General features: G+C 31.8%; 1 protein-coding gene across 1 annotated transcript in view; it reads left to right on the forward strand.

The window, feature by feature from the left end:
• The window catches only part of LOC148271908 (hatching enzyme-like), a gene marked incomplete at its 3' end in the record, with an annotated part of 100,922 nt that extends 87,544 nt beyond the window's left edge, over nucleotides 1-13,378 (forward strand). Inside the window, exons 3-6 of the mRNA XM_088240768.1 lie at nucleotides 4,618-4,725; nucleotides 10,005-10,179; nucleotides 12,105-12,180; nucleotides 13,169-13,378. Of these exons, the coding sequence (XP_088096894.1) occupies nucleotides 4,618-4,725; nucleotides 10,005-10,179; nucleotides 12,105-12,180; nucleotides 13,169-13,378 (569 nt within the window). The remainder of the gene's footprint in view (nucleotides 1-4,617; nucleotides 4,726-10,004; nucleotides 10,180-12,104; nucleotides 12,181-13,168) is intronic.
• Nucleotides 13,379-13,417: the final 39 nt, after the last annotated feature.

Here is a 13,417-nt window from a genome sequence, read left to right on the forward strand (position 1 = left end):
GCATCATAAAAAAATAATTAAAATTAAAAATAAATGCATACTGCAAATAAATCATGTCTGCGTAATATCAGTATATGTTAATTTGGTTTTTCTTTTATTTTTCTTTTCTCTTCTTTTCTTTTCATGTCATATCATATTTATATGCCATAAACTTTTTAATAATTAAAAAAGGAATGGCCCGTGCTCCGACGCTGAAGTCTTTTAGGGCATTTTTTCCAATTTATGTTATACCTTAATTTTAAGATGAATTTTTCTTAAGTGTATTTTTGTTATTATATTTCTATGTAAATAATATATGTATGGAAAAATAAACGAATAAAAAATAATGATAAAAAAAAAAAAAAAAAAGAAGAAAAAAATCTTTGTCGGTCACAATAATTAACATGTTTAGAAAAAAAAATTGTAAACATATTCCATTTTTCATAGAGAAAACTTTAATTTTACTTTGTAGATAAAATTGAAGATAAATTTTAACTTCCCATCAGAATACGTACCCTGGTACCAGTGCAGGGACGATAAAATATTCTCCTTTTTAAATAAATATTTCATGTCAACCATGCCGGGAATCGAACCCGAGACCTCTTGCATGGTGGGCAAACGCGCTGACCACTACATCACGAAGCCAACTAGACACATTCACTATTTTGCCTGTTTAAACATCCTCATTTCCTCGACTCTTCCATCTGCTGAAAGCTTTATCATGTGGGTGAGATTCATCCGGCTGAACCATTTTACTTACCTGAAAACAATTGTTAATTTTTACACTTCTTCTTACACAAGTTAATTTCATCAATAATATTTGAAGTATGTGCAAATGTTTGTAGACAGGCTAGATATCCTCACTAGGGAGTTATTTAGATCGAAATTTGTTGCATCAGAAAGGGAAAACATTTTTGAGAAAGGAGTATGGATGTCTCTGTTGCAACATATTTCGATTTTAATAACTGCCTAGAGAGAAGATCCAGTCTGTACAAACATATTGACACAAACACAGTTTTACGAAAAGTGATAAAACAATAAAACGTAATTCAATTATGTTTTTTTTTTATGATGTAATATTTAAACTGACATAAGCAAATTAATTTCTTACATCCGATCAATTAACCCTTCTTTTACTGTGCCAAAAATATCTTCGCGTTACGGTGCTGTGTAATGACTACACATGCGAAAAATGAGTAATTTTAAAGTGTGAAAATTCATAGGCAATTGCTTAAACTATTTCAAGTTGAAGTCAAAAGTGATAATATTTTATATCTAATTGCTAAAAACATGAAAAAAACCATCGGCTCATGCTCGCAGCGCTGGCAAAAGAATCACTGCTAGCAAAATTCCGAGGCTACTAACTGGCGTCTCGCAGAAGCACAAGCAACTTTGATGTTTGTGCGTGTGACGCGTGAAATTGTCTCTTTCGCTCTCGAATGTACCTGAATCTAAAACACTCGTCCAGGGTTCTGGGTCTTTTTTACATAAAACTGCAGTCTTCATCGCAATTAACACTTGTGTGGGAGAAAAAATTCCCTTAAGGCAATATAATTAATATCAAACTTTAATATATTTTCAATGCAGCAGCAAAGCGTTTTACGGGAGTAAAAAAATATTCTCACATCTCACAATATCTTCGAGATTTGCACTGGTTAAAAAGCCCAGAGAAAATACAATACAAGCTTTGCTGGACAGTATTTAAATCCCTTCATGAAATGGCTCCATGATCCCTATTGGGCCTCTGTATTAGGGAAAATACATGTCGAAAAAACCTACTCTTAGATCAGCATTTGATTCAGGCAGAGGAAAATTAATCGGAATCCGGCGCTCCCCAAACACTAGATTCGGAGATCGTGCTTTTTTCGTTGCCGGCCCCTCTGCCTGGAACCGATTGCCTTTAAACTTTCGAATCATCAACAGTCAGTTCAGATCCCAACTAAATTCTCACTCCCTTAGTTTATCATTCCCTCAATTTTAAATCAGAAAATATAATAAGTCACTTTAGCTTAGTTAGAATGTAAGCTTACGTATACATTTGTAAAGCGCCCCTGAAGGGATTTTCCATAAAATGGCGCCATATAAATCAGCCAAATTTATTATTATTATTTGTATTATCGTATCAATTAACAAACATTGGCAGAATTATTGATTGTTTAAAGTGATAATTATATTTACATAGTTCACTTCCATCTAAAAAAAACATTATTTACAAAAAGAATTGGTCAAAGATCAGAACGTGGCAGTACACAAATCCATTAATGTTTTTTTAGTTTTTCGTCAATGTTTTTTCTCCTTACTTTAGCACTGTAAAAAACTACCTAACAATTATTACATATCAGCTGATTCAATATTTAAAACTGCTTAAGTGTTTTGTAAAAAAAGTGCAAAATGCGCTGCTCTGTACATCGGTTCAACAAACTTTGAATGCCAAAATAAAATTCAGACGAATTATTTGAAGCTCAAAAATCAACCCATATTCAAAGAATCCATTAGCCTTTGATGTAGGTTACCCATATTTAGAAAAATAAATAATCTCATCACTAATAACATAAGGAAAATATTTATTCGTGTACCTTATATGCTAATATTAATGGCTTGTATTAAAGTTCATTGATGCCATAATCTTAAAGGCATACATACATTAATAATATTGACTTAAACCAGCTTTATGTGGATCAAAAAAGTGAAAAAGAAATTCACACATGTATTTTTAAGCATTTAAGGGGCTTCATTATTTTCAAAAATATATTTTAGTTTGCCGAAAGCATGGGCTGCCTAACTTAGCCATATTCTTCTTGGTAACTCCACTATCTGGTTATCTTTACCAAGTTTGACTTTGTGTCCTAGATATATGTATTCATCAACCACTTCGATTTTATTGTTGTTAATGAAAATTTCTCGTGCTGTTGGATTCACAATCTTTCTTTTATGCATATTCATTTCCAAACCAATCTTTTTTTTAGCCTTATGTAGTTCCATAATCATTTCACCTAGTTCATCCGTGTCTTTACTTATGACCACCATATCATCGGCGAATCTGAGGTGACTCAAGTACATGCCATCGATCTTTACACCCTTATTTTCCCAATTGAGGGTTTTAAATACATACTACAAGGCTAGCGTAAAGAGTTTTGGCGATATTGTGTCCCCTTGTCTGACACCTTTCTCTATTTCTCCACGCCAGTTGTAAGAAGAAATCCAAGAAATATTTTTTTCTCAATTTGTCTGGGTGCCGCGGTGTTTTTTTTCATTACCTCCTTCCATATCCTCTCTATCCCGCCTACTGACAAGCCTCCAAATAAGGGCTTAGCGGTTTCTTCCTTCACAGAAAAAAAATATAAAAAAGTTCTTATAAATCTTTGCTATAAATCTAAAATTTGATAAAAATTACAAGAAAGATGAAGAAGATTCTGTTCATGGAGGAACATGTAGGTATAAGCATTTACCTGTAATTAGCAACTATTTTACCCGTTGTACAATTCACCATTCTGCTCATATTTGAATTTTTTTCAACCTTTAAATCTTGTCAAGTTAACAAACTGAATCCTTAACTGATATTTGTGAAATTATACATTCTACGTAAGGTTATTTGGAAGGCGTATGGAACAATTATATATTTTGAGGCTTCATTTAAAACCGTCAAAATTCGTTTTTTTAACTTACGAAAAAAGCTTTTCAAAAGTTTCACTCATTATGTTTCATAATGACGGGCTTATAAAAGATGATTTTTAGTAATGATTCTGGGCTAACCATTTCTTGAAATCTCTTGAACTTAAAAGTTTAACAACCTACAAAATCATTAGTAGAATACTCAATTACAGCGCTCTTTTAAATTTAATTATTTGTTTTGGTATGTTTTATTATCGCCTATATTTTTTTTTGTTTATTTTTCCATACATGTATTTACATATAATTTTAAAAGCAAAAATACACTTAAAATTAAGCTATAACATAATTTGGAAAAATGCCCACAAAGACTTCAGCGACTGAGCGTGGGCCATTCCTTTTTTAATGATTTAAAAGTTTATAGCATATAAATATGGTATGACATAACCATGAAGAAAGAAAAAAGAAAAATTAACAAGATTAACATATACATCGTTGCCGTTAAGACAAAAGTCACTTATTCAAAAAACATCATTTTACATCCTTGGAGATCCAGATTTTTTTTTTGTGTTTTGGAGGTTTTATGTACGCATCATAATTCATTCATGTCATTTTAATAAACTCCATTGGCAACTTTTTCCTTCTGATACATTAAAAAAATATCTGGAAGGTTTTTAATGAGGCGAGGTGGCTATAATTTGGTGAAGTGACTTTTGTTTGTTTATAACCTGGACGCTGGAAGCTGTAAGAGTTAGTGAAAGGAAATAAATCTTTAAAATAATTAGTTTGATGTTGTGGTTAATATCTAATTTATTTATGTAATTATTTTTAAACGTGTTTTTTTTAAATGTTTTTATATATAATAATATAACGGTGACAATATAATATTTTGGAATGAAGAAAACACGACATCTTTTTGGCCCTTTTCATTAAAAAATGAACACTTAAAGCACATAAATAACGCGACGTTACAAAACAAAACGAATGCGTTACATGCTACGGGGTCTGATATTTTTGTATTTTTTTCAGGTGAACTTGACCCCGAGACAACTCTCCTGATGTCTCTGCCAAGATGTGGTGTAAAGGACAAAGTTGGATTCGGATCAAACTCCAGATCTAAGCGATATGCTCTCCAAGGTAACAAAATAAATATATAGTATAACATTCAATGATCTTGTGAGGCGAACACAAACGCTAGCTCTATCGGTATGTAAGACGGTATACTAAACTTTTCTATTATCTCTATCTACCTCGGTATTGCGAAGCCTATTCTACCGACATGTCGATACGTGTTTTCGGGAAAATATGGATATTGATAAAAAAATAAGAAATGGTATTTTTTTTTGTGGCAACATTTCTTCCGAAGTGGTGCTATTGAACATTACGGATCTTGATCGCCAAATGATCTTAAACATACTCTGTAACTACCTTAAATTTTCAAATCTTAACCGCTAGCGCTAGATAGGGCGGGGGCTGTCACTGATATTTTTTAAAATTATTTTTTTTTGTTTTTTTACAATAAACATAAATGAAAAAACAGAGTATTAATAAAATAAAGCATAGTTACATAAAAATGAAATACATATTAATAGTAAAAATAGTAAACAAAAATCCCACAAAGGCATGGCCTTTTCGTGGGTATACGAGAAAATGTTAATGAATTTTGCTCCTATAATAAATAATGGACAGTTATATTATTTTTGTGTAACATAAGAAAGAAAAAATAAGATATTCTGTAAAAGATGATATGGTTTTTTTATGGTAATTAAAAAAGGAAATAAAAAATAGCTAAAAAAACACAAAAATATTCCTTATTATTAAAGGGCAGCAAAAAAAAATCATAGAAAAAAAGAGTTCGTATCTTTAGTTTGAATCCAGGATAGTGCATGTTTTTTAAAAAAAGGAAAATTTAGAAAGTTTGTAATCAATGAAATATTATCAGTAAAAAAAGAATTAAAAATTTTTGGGCCCATAAAATATATATACTGTCAAACTTTACTCCGCGTTTTATGTCGAAGCTGTAGTAATTTAGTTTATTTAATCGTTGTTTGTCCAAGCCTGTTTTAAAATATGAGTGTTAATCTTTTTATCATTATATTGTCATTTTTGTAAGGAAGTACCTGATACTGTCTGGTTTAATGTACAGTCAATAATGTGTCCCTTTGATAATACAAAACAAATATGGATTTTACCTTCATATCCGGATGTTTGCCTGTTTAACAAGCGTCAATTGATACCATTTTTGTATTTATATTATTTTCAAATCAGCGTTTTTCAATATCAAGATAAGGTCCTTGAAAATGACAACCTAACAAAAATAGTAATGAAATAATGACGAATCCTACAATTTAATTTACCTACCCATAAACGTACCTGTTTTGTAACAAAGAAACAGATATGTTTATGGGTGGGTAAGTAGCAACAGCTTTTAAAAATACGTACGCAGATTACAACAAAGATAAAGAATTTGATTTTCTCTGATGATTTGCACCGTTCAAACTACGCTAGGGACTCACTTTTTCCACGGCTGCACATGTAGGCAAACAGACGTCGAAATGCAAATTCATTTCATTGATCTTCATTCAACTACTTTAGAAGATCGCCGTCTACTGTTGGACATGGGGGTGCTTCATGACATACTTAGTGGACGCCTTGATAGTCCGGCTCTTTTGTCGGAGTTATCATTAAATGTCCCCGGCTACCGCACCCGTCACATGTCGAGCTCTCTATTTCATCTGCCAACAGTTCGTACGAACTATGTCCAGAACTCTCCACTAATACGTTTTGTTAGTGAATATAATTTGAACTTTCCCCTTATTGATCCATTTGATTGTAAAAAAATAACATTTAAAATGCGCGTCTTAAAACATACTTTTTTGTCTTATACTTAGTTTCAATAATAAAGTCTTATTTTATATTATCTTATTTTATTTTATTTTATTATATTTTATCTCTAATTCTTAATATTTTAAAAATATTTGTATTTTCGACACTTGACACTTGTGCAATATTTACACACATGTCCACCCTCATTCCAATATAACACCCACTCACCCACCCTCTCACTCACTTACACTCACACAAACACACTAGTATGTATTGTACGTGTATTTAATTTATTTCTGTGGATATCTGTCATTGGTTTTATTCTCTGTATATTTTATTTGTTGTATTTTTGTTACATGTATTACTGTTGATATCCCCAATAAATAAAATAAAAAAAATAAAAAAATAAAAACAAAATGGCCGACAGTAAAACCGGCGTCGCGGGTTCGATTCCCGCCAGTTACAAGAAAAAATCCAAGAAAGATTTTTTTCCTCTATTGATCGGGGTGTTGTGGTGTATTTTTCTTTACCTCCTTCCAAATCCTCTCTATCCCACCTGCTGACAAGCCGCAAAATAGAAGTTTAGCGGGTTTTTCCTTTAAAAAAAAAAACAATGCCCAACATGAATATAAAATGTGTATGCATATAAAGTTTTAAATGAATAAATAACTATTTACTATGTTTAGTCTCTGGCGTTTATTGCCTAAAGAGGATATGCGTGTTATAGAAATTTGATAAACAGGTATTTGAACGTAGTTATTCGGTCACTTTAATGTATAGCTTTATTTTTCTACGCATCAAGCAATATTTTTATAACCTTTGCGGTTTTTCTTATCAGAAATAACTCAAGTCATAAAATTTGCTAGATTTAAATGTACTTCGAAATTTCGTAATCAACATTTCCGTATCCACACCCATTGGTGCAAACGGCACTGCAATGGACTCCAATCGCAGCGTATTTAAATCATTTTGTTAGATGAAAGGTAAGGTGATCAGTCTTACGCTGCAGGTCCCAGTCCAGGAACATTAGAATATTGCAGTGTTGAATCACATTTAAACCAATATCAACAATCTGAGATAAACATTAGAGCCGGACGGACGTCGCGTCACTCGAGGAATTGTTGAAATTTTTACCTACGAAAATAGTGTTTTTGTAAATCGTATAAAATAGCTAACTCAAACGTGCTCGCTAGCTTAGTGCCTCTTTTCAAAAGGAAACTTGACCTCACTTTTCTTCATACAAATGTATCATATTTTTTCCCTGAATAAATTATTTATTTATTTATTTATTCAAACGCCTTATAGGCTTTAATATGCTTTACATATATTTATACATATAAAGACAGACATGTATTTTACACAAAAGTAGCAAAAAATAAAGAAGAAAAATATAAATATAAAAAAAATAAAAAAGCTTTACATATACGTGTAAAATAAATGGGTATAAAAGTATACATATAGTACAAACATAATCTTGCTCTGGAAAGAACAGAAGTGTATTTTTTATATACAGATAGACAAGTATTTTACGTAAAAGTAACAAAAAATAAAAATGAATTAAGAAGAGTGAGAAAAATAAAAATTATAAATAATAATCACCTTTACATATTAGTAAAAAATATAGGGGTATACATAATAATACATACATTTATTGCAGTGGAGAGAACAAAAGTGCATTTTTTCAAGAAAATCTTAAAATTAGAAGAAGTAAAAAAAAAATTATTTGGAATACAGATATAAGTCAATAAACGGTACGCAATTGAATTCAACATTTTATTATTTAGGTGTTTTAATTTGGAGATAGTTAATTTATACACTGCAATTTAAAATTCAAAAGTGTTATATTAAATATATCTATGTCATTTGCGTATTCATTTGCAAACGCATGAATTCTCCTTATTGGCGAGTGTGCACTGTAATTTGTTGAAGATATGACACTAGAGTAATAATTATTTTAATACTGTAGATATTTACGATTGCCTTGTAGCTATCGTTTCTAAAAATACAAAACAGAAAATTTTATTCTGATACTCTTTCTTGAAAAAACAACCAAATCGGTTCAGTTTTGGGGTGCGGAAAACGGGACAGTGAAACGTCGATTTTGTACATTTTAGCTAAGCAAATTAGTCCGATGTACATTTGTCGTTTTTGCACGGGGTTCGGGGGACATTTACGAGAGGGTGACACAAAAGTGATATCCTCTTCTATTATACAAAATTTCACAACGCCCATTTTGCGCCTGGCTGTAGGCAAAATAGCAAGCATTCTTGTTACTTTTTGACAACAATAATTCACTATTCTGCCGCCATAAGAAATAAGAACGTTTCTACATAATTAACATATTACAACAGAGATGAAGAACATTTAAGAGAAGGTAATACAGAAGTCTGGGCATCTACAGGGCTTTTGACCTGTCAATGGCTGGTTTAAGTGGCCACTTTACACACTGTGTAACATTCACCATTCTGCCTATATTTGAACATCTATATTCCTTCAATTCTTTCATCTGTTGATGTTTGTGAAGTTAAAAAGCTGAAACCTTTATTTCTGCGGGTGAGATTCATCCAATTGAATTATTTCACCTACATACTAGGCAACGCCTGAAAATATTATTTTTTCAATTTTCATTACTTCTTCTAGACTAGACTTCTATATTACCTTCTCTTAAATGTTCTTCATCTCTGTTGTAATATGTTAATACAAACAGCTCCCCAGGGAGTTGAATCCAGTTCTTGTCTACAAAAATTTGGACAAATTCAAAATATTGTTGTTTCTACATAAAACAAAAAACGGAGAAAATAAATATTTTGTAACTTGGAGATTGAAAAATTCGCTGTGTGAAAAATACTATAAAAATTAAGTATATTATTATGCGACAGTATGTATTATGGTATATTTATGTCAATTTTTATAAATTTTACGTTACATATTTAAAAATTAACATTTTCATCTTCTTTTTAGTAAAAAAATTACAAGAAAATATGTTATACTTCAATGAAAAGACGTTTCTAGCCAGAAAAGCCCTTTTTATTTTGTAATTAAGTAAACGTCTTTCTTTTTTAGATTTAATTTGCCAATTGATTCTACTCAACTAAATAAAATAGACGTTACTTGCCATTAACTGTTTTTCAAACTAGTAACGCTGACCTAATAATCAATCAACTTCGAAATTACCAGCATATCTAAAATTTTATTGAAAACGAATAGGTACATTCATCTCAGATGTTTTTGAAAACGGAATAGAAGAAAAAAATACGTGTTTAAATCAGTCTTCAATAATTATATAAATCAAAACAGCCCTTTACATTCTGTCTCTTCAAGATTTTTTGCAGTTCAGTCTAATTTATTAGTGGAAATAATAGGGTTGTAGTTATTTTGGGAAGGTATATATATTTTTAGTAGATGCGTATTTTTTTCCTGATTCCGAATATGTATTTAACTCATTTTCGAAAAAAATGTTAGATGCGTCCTTCTTTCTTATGAAGGCAGAATTGTCGCACTTGAAATTTTTAGGCCTGAGATCGTAAAATGTCTGTAAAAATCACTTCTACATTTTTCTAATTTACGGTGACAATGCTTGTATTTTTCAGGCTCCAGGTGGCGTGTGAAGGACTTGACTTACAAGATTTCTAAATACCCATCAGCCGCTCTTCTGCGCAAAGAAGATGTAGATGTTGAGGTTGCTAAAGCCTTCGGAGTCTGGAGTGGGTACACAGATCTAACTTTTACTCAGAAATGGACAGGATCTGTGCATATCGAAGTCAAGTGAGTACATTTCTATTTGTTCCTTTTTATGTTAGAAATCGGCGAAAACATATACTCAAGATAATTTAAAGAAACCCTCGATATTCAACACGAACAATTATTTTAAGTTCATACAGTAGAAACTATTTACAAAATAAATTACATGATACAAATTTACAATGAAGGAAAAATAAACGTATTTGAGATGAATAAGTTACTTAGATACCAAAATAATATTAATATTCCTAAATTCCACACAAGTCATGATCAAAATAGTTTTGTTTTCAAAGGAATAATACATTACAATAATCTCCCTAATGAACTAAAAACTTTTAAAACTAATCAATCAGTAAATAAATACAAACTAAACTTAAATAAAAAATTTAATCCTAGTGAAAACAGCATTTTATTTTAATCATTATTATTGTATTATTCCTTTCTGTTTTTCTTTTTTTCATGTGTTTTCGAAATTATATAACTTCAAATAACTACATAAACATAACAGTGTAAGTCACTCTTCAAGCTCAAGAGCTAGTCTCTTTTTTGGAAAGTTACAGATATAATATTTAAAATTTATAAAAGTAGGCTGTAATAGAAAAAAAGTGTATCATTTATGTAACTATATTAGATGTTAGATTTTATTTTTCTCTTACCAACATTTTATAAACAGTCAATGTCAATTAAAAAAACATATGTATTTAACTACTTTATATACACGTACATGTGTGGTAATATTTTTGATTAATATTCGTTATCAAATACGTGAAACAATTTCTTATAATATAATACAAAATAGCCATACAATTCATCTCTTGTATTATTACGCTTTACGACATTAGCCCTTATATGGGGTGACCCAATAATAGTGTCAATTGGCCGCCAAGATCTTGCGATTTAACGCCGTGCGATTTCTTTCTTTGGGGTTTTTTGAAATTTCAGGTCTTGTGAATAAACCACAAACAGTTTCTGAGCTCAAGGCCGAGATCCAACGCGTCATCAGTTAGATAGAGCCACATCTTTGTGAAAATGTCATCGAAAATTTCATGTAAAGAGCGAGGGTCTGTGTTCAAAGCCGCCAGGGCCATATGCTGAATATTTTATTCCAGACATAATCGGAACATGTCTACTTATCAATGCAATAAAAATATCATAATTCAACAATGTTTGATTATGTCCAAATGCTTGCAGACTGGCTGGATTTCCTCCCTAGGGAGTTGTTCGTATTTAAATTTATTTCAACAGAGAGGGAAGAAGTTTTCGCGAAGGTATTATGGAAGTCTAGGTCTAAAAGTCAACAGATGGAAAAGTTGAGGAAATGTGGATGTTCAAACATGGGCAGAATGGTGAAGGTTACACAGTGTATAAAGTGGCCACTTAAACCAGCCAATGACAGGTCATAAGCCCTGTAAATGCCTAGACTTCCATAATACCTTCGCGAAAACTTCTTCCCTCTCTGTTGAAATAAATTTAAATATCATAATTCGCTCAAAAAAATATGCGTTTTTTTAACAAATTAAATCGTGCACTCTTATTGGGTCACCCTATAGATCCAAACCACAGATAATGAGGAATTTCAGTTTTTTCATTATTTTTTAAATATTTTTAATTTTTTTAAATTATTATATTCAAAATGAATCTATTTATGTATCGTTTTTAAGCGCCATGATTTTTTCATGTTTCGAATTTTTTAAATTACTTTGCGTGTGACGTCTCAAGTTCTTCCAAAAGACACAAAATGTCTGAAATACTACTCTCCTTTAATATTGTGATATTTGCATATAAATTCAATTAGTTTTAATTAAATTGTACAAAAATATTTTTCTTAGCATTTTCACTCACAAACTTAGACAAATGAAATACGGTTCCTCGGTCATCGTTCTGTACTTCCGTGTAAAACAGTCATATTTTGATGTAACTGTTGTTTACAAGGCAGTTTTGAATTTTAGGTTTGAGAAAGGAGAACATGGTGATGGCGATCCATTTGACGGACCAGGAGGCACCCTCGCCCATGCTTATTTCCCCGTAAGTATTTATTAAAACAAATTAAAATTAAATAAAATAAAAAAACAATAATTTGATAGAATAATTACAAATTTGTCCAGCAAAAATATTACAAATGTTTTTTCAACTAGTTCTACTTACTGTTACATAAGATCTATGTTACTACACAATTTAAAGTACAGCCACACTGAGTAAATGTTAGTTAATAATGGTATAAAACCCTTAGAGTAATAACCTAATAGAGCATCCCATGTAAAGAAAAAACATTCTATGATTATTGACCACAACGTTAGCTACATATTACAGTAATACAACGGACCGTAGGTACTTGGGTTAAGAATTGCGAGCGCAAACCGAAACCGTCCATTACAGGTTTGTTGTTAAACTGAAAACCAAACTAACACCAAACCAAAAATTTGGAACGCTTTTTTTCTATGCAGTAGAACTTAGGGGCTTCTCTAGAGAATAATAACTCTAAAGGCTTTGAGATGTACCCGTCTCTTCATCAGGACACTAATTCAACTAATTCAACAACAACTTAAGGACAGGCGCCGTGGCGCAGTTGATTAGACGGCCAACTATGAAACTGGCGTCGCGGGTTCGATTCCCACCAGTTGCAAGAAAAAAATCCAAATAAGATTTTTTCTCAATTGGTGTTGTGGTGTATTTTTCGTTACCACCTTCCTACCCCCTCTTTCCCACCTGCTGACAAGCCTCAAGATAAAGGCTTAGCGGGTTGTTCCTTTTAATTATTTTTTTTTAAAACATGCAAATCCCACTATACGCCTTCACCATAGTTGTTGCACAAAAAAAAATGTGACGTGCTGATACGACACATGCTTTTAGTAGCTAACACTAACATGCAAATTGCACAACTGTTATGGTAAAAGTATATAGTGGGATTTGTATGTTTGTGTAACATGAATGTCCTAACGGAGAGACGCGTACTTCTCAAATATACAAAAATACTTTTTAATAAAATTTAATCGTGTCTGCGTTTGTTTGTCAGGTGTACGGAGGCGACGCTCACTTCGACAACGCTGAACAATGGAGTATCAATTCGTACCGAGGAACAAATCTCTTCCAAGTAGCGGCTCATGAGTTCGGTCACTCCCTGGGGCTTAGCCACAGTGACGTGAAGTCTGCCCTCATGGCTCCCTTCTACCGGGGGTACGATCCCACCTTCCAGCTTGACGGGGATGACATCACGGGGATCCAGGTAACTTAAAGATAAAAAAACATGAAAATAGAAATGCCA

Source organism: Micrasema longulum, unplaced genomic scaffold (assembly GCF_059751315.1).
Source record: "Micrasema longulum isolate JH-2025_06_02 unplaced genomic scaffold, ASM5975131v1 h1tg002588l, whole genome shotgun sequence".
Classification (NCBI taxonomy): domain Eukaryota; kingdom Metazoa; phylum Arthropoda; class Insecta; order Trichoptera; family Brachycentridae; genus Micrasema; species Micrasema longulum.